We start from the raw sequence: 13253 nt of genomic DNA on the forward strand, positions 1-13253 counted from the left end.
AGTGAATACCCACGTATTATAATACTTTCCTGATTACTTCCAGTCCCTGAATATTATCAGAATGGGAGGGCACTGGAAGGTCACAGAGAATCCAGAAAAATGAGCTAGGTGAGGTTCAAGTCCATTGGACCTATCGTGCAGGTATTTCACGTTGCTTCACAGTGTAAAACATGCATCATTATCAGTGCTGTTGTTTCGCTCAGAGTGAAGCCATTCATCGCCTCAGCTGCAAGCATTTTGATGTGATCTTTCACATTCGGCTGAAGTTCAATAATTCATAGCTGAAACCGTTTCATCAGAAGTAACATGACAACCTTTGAAGCGGGGACAAATCCTGAGGCACTCGCACTGCTTGCATGACTCTGCGAGCCAAGTATACCTAACCCTACACCCTGCCCTGTAACTGCTGAAAATCTTCCAGCAACACTGGAGAAAGACTCAAAGAAACATAGAAGATAGGAGCAGGAGTAGGCCATTCGGCCCCTCGAGCCTGCTCCGCCATTTAATGAGATCATGGCTGATCATCCAAATTGAGTACCCTGTCCCGGCTTTCTCCCCATATTCCTTTAGCTTTAAGTAATATATCTAACTCCTTCTTGAATATATTTAATGAATTGGCCTCCACTGCCTTCTGTGGTAGAGAATTCCACAGGTTCACCACTCTCTGGGTGAAGAAATTCCTCCTCATCTCTGTCCTAAATGGCTTACCCCTTATCCTTAGACTGTGACCCCTGGTTCTGGACTCCCCCGCCATCGGGAACATCCTTCCTGCATCTAGTCTGTCTAGTCCTGTTAGAATTCTATGTTTCAATGAGATCCCCTCTCATTCTTCTAAACTCCAGCGAATATAAGCCCAATCGACCCAATCTCTCCTCATACGTCATTCCACCACAAACGTCTCAGGTTTATCACAAACAAAGCCTTGGGATCACAAGGCTGCCTCCGTTGCCAGAAAGGAGAGTACACCTAGTTACAGAAACTGCTGCAAACGCTCAATCAATCGGTCATTGTTGGAAAGAAAGACTTGATTAACGTTTTAGGTGGGACTCTACATTACAACCCAAAAAAAAGTTACCCTACCATTCTCTTTCAGAGGTGGAAGAGAACCTATTTTTTTTAACATTTGTTCTCAGGATGTGGCAAGTTGCTCATCTCTAGTTGCACTAAGGTGGTCAGCCACTTTCTTGCTTCATGGTGGCTCGCTAAAAGACATTGGGGGCAAAATTGGGTCGCGCCTCCTTTGGGGTGATAACTTCGCCGGAGCGCTACACCCGAAAAAGTTAGCGCCCCCGCGCCCGAAATTCACTGGTAACGCCCCAAGAGGGAGGCGGGGCACTACTGGAAGTGCCCCACCTCCCCCTCGGGGCGCTGAGAGTGAATATTGTGGTGCTACGTGCCACGGTACTGCAGACCTTCCTCCCCTTATTCAAGGGGAGGGGCCTAGCTGGGCCACCAGGGATCGGAGCGCCGGCGAGAGAGTCCGGCACTCAATAGGAGTGCCGGGCTCACGGAGAGCAGCCGGCGCCCCGCTTTGGGGGGGGGGGGGGGGGGGGGGCGTTCACAGGAGGCCGGGGACGGCAAAGGGGGCAGGTGCTGGTAGGCGGCCAGCAACAAAAATAAATAGCCTCCCGGCGCCGCCCCGGTCGCACGTACGCCCCCCTGACCCTGTCAGACATAGCATCCGGTGGTAAGTCAGGGGGCGCTACCGAAGATTGCAGCCGGGGCGCTGCGCACGGTGACGATGTCATCGCCGGAGGCGCAGCGCCGTGGGGCGCTAACGGTTACCGCCACCGCTAACCTCCCGCTGAATTACACGGGAGGCGTTAGCGGCCCAGGCGCGAGTTGCTTTGCGCCCCGTAACTAGAGGCGCAAATCAACCGAATTTTTCCCCCCATTGAGTGCAATAGAATCACACGTAGGCAAGACTTGATTAAAAAGTGCCACGGTCGCTTTCCCTGGAGGACATCAATGAACCAGTTTGATTTTTTACAACAACCTGGAAGCCCAGAAATTTCCAGACTTATTCAACTTGCCACGATGGAATTGGAGCTCAATTTCTGACTCACCAGTCCAGTCCCACAACCGCTACACTACTGTACCCAATTTTCAGTAAGTTCCCCGGCACTGTAATACTTCATCTACTGAGACCCAATTTACTGGAGAAACATGAAAAAAGTACAAACGCTTACTTTTTAATTTCATCTTCAACTGTGTTGACTCCTTCGACCTGAGGATTTTGGAATTTATTGGTTGCACTTCCAAAGTCACAGAGGACGTAATGCCCTTTGTCATGAAGCAATATGTTTTCAACCTAAAAAAGAGAAAAATTACAAATACTTAGCAACGAGAACCATCCAGCGGACGGACATCATTCCTCCACATATGCACCGTATAGATTTTTGAATCCCTAACTCTCGGGAATAAACCTGAATTTATATATACAGTAAACTCTTTCTTATCCAGCAGCTGTGGGACCAGGATGGTGCCAGTTGATGAAAAATTCTGGATCACAGAGAGATATACCTACCAAGGCAATTTTTAAGTTTAGAAGAATGAGAGGGGATCTCATTGAAACTTATAAAATTCTAACAGGACTAGACAAACTAGATGCAGGAAGGATGTTCCCGATGGCGGGGGAGTCCAGAACCAGGGGTCACAGTCTAACGATAAGGGGTAAGCCATTTAGGACTGAGATGAGGAGGAATTTTTTCACCCAGAGAGTGGTGAACCTGTGGAATTCTCTACCACAGAAGGCAGTTGAGGCCAATTCATTAAATATATTCAAGAAGGCGTTAGATATATTTCTTAAGGCTAAAGGGATATGGGGAGAAAGCAGGGACAGGGTACTGAATTTGGATGATCAGCCATGACCTCATTAAATGACGGAACAGGCTCGAGGGGCCAAATGGCCTACTCCTGCTCCTATCTTCTATGTAACACAAACAAAAATAAAAACCACTGACCAACTCTGCCACCACGGGAGACTCGGACTTGGCAAAACGAGTGCTGAATGGATTCGGCAAGATTACCGGTTATCTATTTTGCCGGTTATTGAAATATTCCGGATGATTAAGTGCCGTTTAAACAAGAGTTTACTGTATTTAGTACATCAAAACGTCCCAGTCCTCGCCCCTTCTGATTTTCTCCTTTCCCAGTGCAGCTCACCACTCCAGCTGCCCGAGCTGACACAGTGGGCGCCAGCTGGAATATTGTTTTGCGGAGGGAAATCGCAGACATGCTCAACCTGTGCAGCTGAAGTCACTGAACAGCAATCAGCTAAACAAAAACCAGCCTGGTTGGTTTAATTTCACTCCCCCTTACTCCCGAACCCAGGAGTGCGGAGGCCAATAGGGCACTCTCTGACCACCAGGGATCAGTGATCAAGTTTGCCACCTTCCGAGTCTGCACCCGTCAGGTCCACGGCCGCAACGGCCCTCAGCAACGAGAGTAGCCATAAAATATCTGGTGCTTTTCCAAAAAAAAAAAAATGCACTAAAAATAATTACCACAGGGCATCGCTGTAAAAACTTGCTGCTGTTATGTGGCAGGACATTGCTTTCTGCTCACCATATACTGGGCAGAGGGCTCCGTTAATAAGACATCGCTTTGTGCTCATGATTTAACACACTTGGGGGGGGGGGGGGGGGGGGAAAAAGAAGTACAGCTTCATCATGTAGTGAGACACATGCGCATGATTCAATCCACTGGGGTTATTGGGGGAGGGGAGGAGAGAAGTGTACTCTTCCATTATATGGCGGGTCACTGCTTCGTACTCAATTCATTATATGGGATGGGGTGGGAGGGGAAACCATTGCTACATAGGTGAAAGAACACTGCTTTTGTGTTCACAACTCAGTATTTGTGGGAGATGGCAGTGGGAGGGGAACCCTGGCAGAACCATGCTTTATGGCCACGGTTCATTACACTGGGAGAGGGTGGTGGGGGAGAAAGTGTTGTGCGTCACCATGTATGGCAGCACTGTCTGAAGTTACTCCAACCGCACAAAACCTACACGAACTCTTCAGCCATTTAAGAAGTTGCTGCACCCAAAGCAATTCTTCTCTTCTGTGTGTGTGAGTTCTGCGTGCCGCAGAAGGGGGAAAATAAAAAAGAAAAGTCAATCCATTTGTGTCTCACTCTCAGCCTTTCAGTCAGTTACAAGACAGGATTGGCAGGCCGGCTAACAGTTTCTATAACAGCATATTTCATTGAAACTTGCTGTGGGAGACCCAATCACCTTTAAATCCCGGTGGACGATAGGCGTTTTGCACTGGTGCAACCTCGCGACTGCTTCACACGTGTCACAAAATATCTGCAACACCTCGTTCTCCGTGAAACCCGTCTGCAACCGCTGGTTCATCAGGTTCACCACTTGACCTCCTGCAACGAGAAAAAGGAGGCAATGGCTCAATATAGCCCACCGGACCCCATCTCCACAAGATAGCCCACCGGACCCCATCTCCACAAGATAGCCCACCGGACCCCATCTCCACAAGATAGCCCACCGGACCCCATCTCCACAAGATAGCCCACCGGACCCCATCTCCACAAGATAGCCCACCGGACCCCATCTCCACAAGATAGCCCACCGGACCCCATCTCCACAAGATAGCCCACCGGACCCCATCTCCACAAGATAGCCCACCGGACCCCATCTCCACAAGATAGCCCACCGGACCCCATCTCCACAAGATAGCCCACCGGACCCCATCTCCACAAGATAGCCCACCGGACCCCATCTCCACAAGATAGCCCACCGGACCCCATCTCCACAAGATAGCCCACCGGACCCCATCTCCACAAGATAGCCCACCGGACCCCATCTCCACAAGATAGCCCACCGGACCCCATCTCCACAAGATAGCCCACCGGACCCCATCTCCACAAGATAGCCCACCGGACCCCATCTCCACAAGATAGCCCACCGGACCCCATCTCCACAAGATAGCCCACCGGACCCCATCTCCACAAGATAGCCCACCGGACCCCATCTCCACAAGATAGCCCACCGGACCCCATCTCCACAAGATAGCCCACCAGACCCCATCTCCACAAGATAGCCCACCAGACCCCATCTCCACAAGATAGCCCACCGGACCCCCTCTCCACAAGCTAGCCCACCAGACTCACCAGACCACCATAACCCACCCAGACACAACTTAGTTGAAGGAAGAGGGGGTACTGGAGCACCCCGCCTTGAAAAAAAGCAACTGTGAGGGAGCCCAAGAGATATGCAAGATACCAAACAATAGAGAAAGTGTAAATACGCAGCACTACTTCAAGGTAAGCTGCGGCAATAGGACAAGTGGGCACAACTCTCCAACTGGCGAGATATGAAGGTCAGAAGTCAAAGAATTTCTTGAGCTAAAAATTGCTAAGCGATTGGAAGAGGTCCCTTTTCGGGTAGCAGCGGTGAGGGTCATTCAAGAGCTAATTAGGTGGCGTGACGGGGGAATTGTAGGCTTTTTGTTCTAAATGGATGAGCTGTGATGCGCTGAGTGCTTTATTGTCTGCGTTCTCTACACAGAGAAAGATAAAATTGCAATGGCCAGTTTCGGAAAGACTGAAGTTGCAGAGAGGGTGGTGGGTGTGGGGAAGGAGAGAACGAGAGAGAGGGGGAACACTGATGGTCACATTTTTCATGTTCGTGAAAGCAATTGAGTACAGGATCACCACGTGTGCTTCTCTGCCTCAGCCATGCCATTGGGATGGGAGGGGTCAGTTCCTATGGCAGCCCTCGCAATAGTCAGAAAACTAGGCAAGACCAAAAATAAGACAGACTTGCATTTATATAGCGCCTTTCATGGCCACCGGATGTCCCAAAGCGCTTTACAGCCAATGAAGTGCTTTTTGAAGTGTAGTCGCTGTTGTAATGTAGGAAACGCAGCAGACAGTTTGAACACAGCAAGCTCCCACAAACAGCAACGTGACAATGACCAGATAATCTGTTTTAGTGGTGCTGCTTGATGGATACATATTGGCCAGGATACCGGGGAGAACTCCCCTGCTCTGCTTCGAAATAGTGCCACAAGATCTTTTATGTCCACCTGAGGGGGCAGACGGGGCCTCGGTCTAATGTCTCATCCGAAAGACGGCACCTCCGACAGTGCAACATTCCCTCAGCACCGCACTGGGAGTATTAGCCTAGATTTTTGTGCTCAAGTCACTGGAGTGGGACTTGAACCCACAGCCTTCTGACTCGGGGTTTGATACCATTTCCACCGCCCCCCCCCCCCCGCCATTCTTTCTGCTGCAGCGCAAGTTAGCAGGAAGGCAACCCCATCAACCCTCAGTTGTCCAGCAGGTTGAATCCAGCATTTCAAAAATGAGCGTGAACTACTTGTGTCGAAGCGAGAAGCTCTCCTCCTTCTGGAGATTTTACTATTCAGACCCTCCTCCAGGTCAGTTTAAATCCCAATTGGAAAGGTGATCGCAGGAGGAACCAATTTCTAAAGATTTGTGGGCTTGCGTCCAAAGCTTGTTAAACATGACAACAATGCATTGCAATAATTACAAAAGAGGGCGTTAACGGATGGAATCTTGTTGAAAAATGATCCCATTGCACAGCCTCTAATCCAGAGGAGTTTCACACAGAAAGCAATTTCACAGACCACAGGATTATTGGAATTCTGTTGCAGCGTCACAACAAGCGGTCCGCCGCTGAACAATGGGCTTTGAGATAATGCTGAAGCCGAGCAGAACGCTAGTGTTTTTTTTTTAGAAACAAAAAGTTAAATTGTAGGATAGAGCTGGCCCACCATGGTTCCTGTCTGCAAAGGGATATACAGCCAGCAGCAACAGCTTTAGCTAGGTGACTGACTTTACATTAGACCAAAGTGCCAGCAACTAATACCCCCTCTATCAGAGCAATGCTTAAAGTGGTACTGAAACAAATGGGTTTATAAGGGAGCATGTGGCTTTCAGACAAATCGTTGATGGGTGAATCCCTTTCAGTCTCTCCCATTTGTTTGGCTATTTTGCACCAATATTAAAAAAAATATAAAAGTAAACTGAAGGGATTTTCATTTTTTTTTAAGCAAAAACTGGGTTAAAAAAATAATTAACATGCACACGCATGAAGTCATCGCCTAGATCGGAGCCAAAACAACTACCGTTTCCCCCCCCCCCCCCCACCCCACCTTCAGATTTTCCTGCAAGGCCAGGCTGCTGCTACTGCACTTAAAACAAGTGAATGGGCCGGGGGGGGGGGTGGAGGGGGGAAAGTCATCCTTCCTCGTTCTGGGTGGGATTCCACAGTGAATGTGCCAATGTATTGGAACCATCGTGTACTACGCCAGAGTGTGACAGGATGAGCGCTTGGGACACTGAACCACAAGAACAACTTGTAGCATTCTAAAACTACCCAAGGCGCTTTGCAGGGCAAAAGCTGACATCGAGCCAAGGAAGGAGGTATTAGGGACAAGTGACCAAAAGCTTGGTCAAAGAGGCAAGGTTTAAGCAGAGTCTTAAAAAGAGGAGAAGTGGAGAGGCAGACGTTTGGGGAGGGAATTCCAGTGCTTAGGTCCTAGACAGCTGAAGGCACGGCCGCCAATGGTGGGGCAAAGGAAGTAAGGGATGGACAAGAGGCCAGAGTTGGATCAAGTACCAAGGAATGACAGGACAGTGCCCATAATTCGAGCTCCCCAGTGCATCCCTTTGCTACGGGTAGGCTTGATCAGATGCTTCATCATAGTGGCTCTCACGCTACTGCTTTCAAAGCCACGTTGACAGAGATATTCCAGGATTATGTCCGACCCAAGTTGGCAACCCTACAACGAGGAGGAGGAGGAGGGGATAATCGGACATGCGCGTCCTGCCTAAGGGGTCCTTGCACCTGCTCGCCTCCTAGTGGCTGCTCACAGGTGGCATGGACAACCTTTTAGAATTAGACGAGGACAAACCATAATGATAGAGAGGCAAGTCAATGTGTGGAGGCAGGGGATGGGGTAGGTATGTGCTGCACCGCTCTGTGCCTTTTGGTTTTTGATCTTTGGCGACGGTAGGAGTATGTGTGCGTGTGTGTGTAGCCGATGTAGCAGAGCCTGGTCTCCAATCATCTTGGATCTCCTTGCCGCTGGACCAAGACCTTGCTCTGTCATGCCCGTGTGGTAGCTGGTGTGCAACGGCCACCCCACGTTAAAAGAATTCACGCACAGGCACCTTCCACCCTTTAAAATGAAGTTCGGGACCTGGAATGTCAGGACCCTCATGGACAGAGACTGGAGGTCCCGCATTGGACTCATCAGTCACCTGAGAACTCATTTTTAGTGTGGAAGCAAGTCATCCTCGGTTCCGAGGGACTGCCTAAGAGGACCAGAAGACGACAGAGATATTGGAACATGTCCCTCGCCGGCCCTCTCCATCAGTAAAATAGATAAACCAAGTGGTGAGGAAGAACAACTTCAGGAAATTAAAAAAAAAAGCAGATTTTCTTGTGTAGAGAATGCCAGGAAAACAACACACTCATTTCTGGTGTTGGAAGACTGCAAAAACAAAAGTCGGATCACAGGAAAATCCAGTTGTAGCCATGGAAACCTGCAATCACCATCCACTGCTCAAAAGAAGCCCGAACATGCCGCAGTGCGGAACGGGATGACGATGGCGCCTACAGTTTTGCACACAAGCCGGTCGGTTCCCAATGTCTGGGAGCTGCAAAGTGCGAGCCCAACCTGCGTCAAGGGAACGGAGCAAAGGCAATTCATCTCATTAAAAATGTGGGCAAGTTGCCCAAACCGGCTCTCCAACAGCTCGCAGCAGAGTAACACTCGCAGAGTGGCAATTTCTTTCCTGCGATAAAGCGCAGCATTTTCTATTCGGCCCAGTAATATCCATTATTCATTTGCACGAGTGCTTGTCCCTGCAAAGTCCCAGATTCCCATGCACGCAGAATACACCCAAGGTATTCTCAGACCACATGAAAAACCAAACAGATTATCGGAACGGCAATAGATTGGGAAAAGGGGAAGTGCAACGAGACCTGGGTGTCCTTGTGCACCAGTCGCTGAAGGTAAGCATGCAGGCGGTTAAGAAGGCAAATGGTATGTTGGTCTTCATAGCGAGAGGATTCGAGTACAGGAGCAAGGATGTCTTGCTGCAGTTGTACAGGGCCTTGGTGAGACCACACCTCGAGTATTGTGTGCAGTTTTGGTCGCCTTATCTGAGGAAGGATGTTCTTGCCATGAAGGGAGTGCAGCGAAGATTCACCAGACTGATACCTGGGATGGCAGGAATGACGTATGAGGAGAGATTGGGTCGATTAGGCTTATATTCGCTGGAGTTTAGAAGAATGAGAAGGGATCTCATTGAAACTTATAAAATTCTAACAGGACTATACAGGCTAGATGCAGGATGTTCCCGATGGCGGGGGAGTCCAGAACCAGGGGTCACAGTCTAAGGATAAGGGGTAAGCCATTTAGGACTGAGATGAGGAGGAATTTCTTCACCCAGAGTGTGGTGAACCTGTGGAATTCTCTGCCACACAAGGCAGTTGAGGCCAATTCATTGAATATATTCAAGACGGAGTTAGATATATTTCTTAAGGCTAAAGGGATCAAGGGATATGGGGAGAAAGCAGGGACAGGGTACTGAATTTGGATGATCAGCCATGATCTCATTAAATGGTGGAACAGGCTCGAGGGGCCGAATGGCCTACTCCTGCTCCTATCTTCTATGTTTCTATGTTCTTTTATATTACAGGAGATGCTTGGGTCTCCCTCCTCCAGCTGCATAACTTAAATGCCCTTATTCTCTGGGGCAACAGATGACGTACAGACTGGCACAAAATGTGAGTCGTTGAATGTGCTGTTGGATAAAGAGAGCTAGTTTCAGTGGAGTTAATGCACGGGCCTAAAACCCTTCGTTTCCACTGGTTCAGTAATTGTGGTCTCTTCACAACACAGCAGAATCCAACACGACAGCACCGAGACAGGAAAATAAAAGAGCAACACACCGAGGTCACGCTCCCTGGACAACCAGGCAATATGAAAACTTTGAACAAAGTGATGACAGTTTTATCGCCAAACATCCGCCCTTCGGAAGCATGGTGAATATAATGACTGAGCAAGAGCCAATGCCTCGCAACTGCCTCACAAAGAACGGGCCAAGCGGGAGCTCGAGAAAGCTTTTACCGTTGTATAAAACACTCAAGTCTGAAGCATTTCTCTCCTGGCGAGTGAACATTTTGGATCATTTACTTACAGAGGAAGTTCCACAGTTGTAAAGGAAGTAACCCGGAACTAGCCTTTTCCACAGGGGATGGTCGATAGAAAAGGGGCCAAGAACCTCCTTCACCCGACTCCAAACCAGGACGCTTATGTTACCTCACCCCATGGCTGTATTATAACAATGCTGCTCAAAAAGGTTGCCATCAACTTATCCCTACTGGACTCGTCCTCCCTTCTCGAGCTCACCCCTTTGCCCAGGATGAAGATGAAGGGGGCAAGTCATTTGTTAGCACGGTGACATTTCCAATGCCTACAGGACTTACCATGCAAAATTGGCAGTACTATCCAATCATCCCCATCCTACCCCCCAAAAACTTTGTCCGACAGTACATTCGCTGGCCCACATTTTCGTCAGTCTGTACGGTCACCCGCTCTGCAGAGAGCGAGGGCATTTATGCTGTGGAAGACAGCCAGAAGAGGGAGACCCATGGCTGGAATGGAAAAAAATAAAATCACACCTACTGTTTGGCTAATCGTGATGCTTTGAGTTCAAGAATGCCTTGTATGTCTTCTGTTCACACATGTAAATGTGAGGAAAAAATCTGAGACAAAAACTTGTGCAGATGAATCACTGATATTCCTGTGCAAATCCCATATCCTCCCTGGTAATGGTTTAAAACAGCTGTACCTTTTTTTCCTCTTTAAAGAAAATCTGATTAACATAATGTTTCCAAATTTAATTAAAAGCTCTTTTCCTCAAGAGCCATTGCGCTAATATGACTGATGCAGATTCAGCCTGCTGAGGGGTACTGCAGGAAACCAGGAGGGCAAATTCATCATTATCAAGGGTTGGCACTTGACTGCACTGATGTTTCTCCCCCCCTGTGACTGTCAAATGAGACTCTGTTCCAAGTGACTGTGTAAAGATAAAGAAAAACATTTCTTTCCTGTTTCACAGCAAGAACCACCCTCATTTGTTATCTGTCCAAATAAAGCAGCACGGTATTAATCCAGTGAAGTCCATGAATTTCTGCAACCATCTTATCTCAGAATGGTCAATTTATTCCCCGCTGGTGCATTAATGTGTAATGAAGGAATTAAAATGAAGGGTGCTGTCATTTCACTCTCCGCCCCACAACAAAGCAAAACACACACAAATGCACTGCATTAATGCCGGTTCAATTAGGTAATGGAAGCAAACTCCTCACCTCGACAAAAATCCATCAGGATCAGCACTTCCCAGACTTCTCCGGAGCCAACAGCAGTGGTACTGGAATCGATATATCCAACAATGTTCTTGTGCCCTGCCAGGTCCCTCTGTAACAAAGAGAATACTTGGTCACAGGCAGTTCATCACTTGTTTTCATCGTCATCATATTGCTGTCAAAATAACCATTTGAAAGGAAGTCATTCTATACTTCAAAGTTGCACCGGTGTTGATCTTGATCAGGGCGGCAGTAGAGGTACTGGCCGTAGCATCTCAGGGCTGGGGAAGGGGGGGGTGCGGAAAGAGTGGAAATGAACCATGACTCCTGACTGCTATCCAGCAACTTCTTGCTAGAAAGTGTACGTGTGTGGGCTTCAGTGTGAACTGCATCGGTCGTGATGCACCCTGCGCTAACACAACCTCCCAACACTCACTGTCCGGGGCGCCCCCGCGTGCAGAACGGCTACCCGGGCAAGGCACCAGGGCTGATCACCAAAGGGAGCACCTTCACCTTTCATCTTCCATCTTCCTCCTGGGTAAAGGGCGGAGGTCGAGAAGAGAAAGGAGGACAGGTCCAGCAGTGAATAGTTGATGGGAAGGGGGGGGAAAAAACCACAAACGGAAATAAGGGTCAAAACCAATCACAGTTAGTGGTGCTGTTCCCAGTACCGTTCTCAAACTCTGCCTTCTGCACATACTGAAAGCAGACATGAAGGGACAGATATAGAAAAAAAAAATCTACTGTAACTAAAACTCATTTTAGATAGCAAGTTATTCAGTAATATTTCAACACCAATTTTTATAATCAATTTACTTTTCTTGAAGCTTATTCTTGGTCTCGTATGGTCAGGGTGCTACACCAGAGAGACGATGATGCCACTGATCTGTTGAAATGTATCGGAGGGCAGGTGGAAAGGCATCAGCCAAACAAGACCTGGGCACTGAAACAGGACGGCAGAGAGGAGACATCCTCATGCAAAGAGGATACATAGGAGGGGTGGAGGCTAAGAATTAAATGAGAGAATGGCGCGAGTGCGAGAGGGAATGGTGCACTCGCGGGCGAGGGAACGGCGCTCGAGAGAGAGAGAATGGCGCGAGAGAGAGAGAGAGGGAATAGTGCCCGGGCGAGGGAACGGCACTCGCGAAAGAGAGAGAGAGAGAGAGAGAGAGAGAGAGAGAGAGAGAATGGCGCGAGAGAGAGAGAGAGAGACAGAGAGAAGAGAGATAGAGAGACTGACAGAGAAGAGGGAGAGAATGGCAAGAGACAGACACAGTTATTTAATTAATGCAAGAACATAAAATCTGAAGAGAAAAAGCTACTCGGCCCATCAAGCACACTCCATCCAGGACCGACGGACAATTTTTTTGCTGCGAATTTCCCTCCAACCACTACCTAATTATTTTACCATGGGCTTTCCTCCCCTCCACCACCAGTCGAGCCCCTACTTTAAGTGGCAGAGTTCCCCACCCTCGCCCCACTATAAATGCGCCCAAACCTACTAATCCAGAACTGCAGACCAGCATGATATTCGACCTTTTTCCACTCACCATGATCTGGATCTCTCTCTTGCACACCTGAAGGTCATGTTCATTGTTGACATACATTCTTTTCAGTGCACTTTTAACCCCATTATGAGTCTTCACCAGGAACACTATAGCAAAACCACCTAGGAAATAAATAAGGACAAACCTTAATACAACATTATTTACAAGTTCTTAAACATAGTACCACATTCTGTATTTCAGATGGCAGCCAATTTCCTCAGCCAAGCTTGGCATTTTCAACACCCCCAATAGCCCTGACTCCACTCACTATCTTAGCTGGCATATTATTCTAAATGTTTAACCTGTCAGATGGACTGAGCGGGTCTTTGGAGCTCTTG

The 13253-nt window shown here is 48.4% G+C and overlaps 1 protein-coding gene across 11 annotated transcripts in view; it reads right to left on the minus strand.

Annotated features, from left to right (window-relative positions):
• The window catches only part of aak1b (AP2 associated kinase 1b), a 146770-nt gene that overhangs the window by 105612 nt on the left and 27905 nt on the right, over positions 1–13253 (minus strand). For all 11 annotated transcript variants that reach the window (XM_085970972.1, XM_085970969.1, XM_085970967.1 and 8 more), the window contains exons 2-5: positions 12919–13037; positions 11372–11480; positions 4238–4380; positions 2190–2311 (exon numbers count right to left, since the gene is read on the minus strand). In XM_085970972.1, coding sequence (XP_085827098.1) covers positions 2190–2311; positions 4238–4380; positions 11372–11480; positions 12919–13037 — 493 coding nt within the window. The remainder of the gene's footprint in view (positions 1–2189; positions 2312–4237; positions 4381–11371; positions 11481–12918; positions 13038–13253) is intronic.

This window comes from Somniosus microcephalus, chromosome 30 (genome assembly GCF_052327205.1).
Source record: "Somniosus microcephalus isolate GS21.2 chromosome 30, FLI_Smic_1.0, whole genome shotgun sequence".
Lineage (NCBI taxonomy): Eukaryota > Metazoa > Chordata > Chondrichthyes > Squaliformes > Somniosidae > Somniosus > Somniosus microcephalus.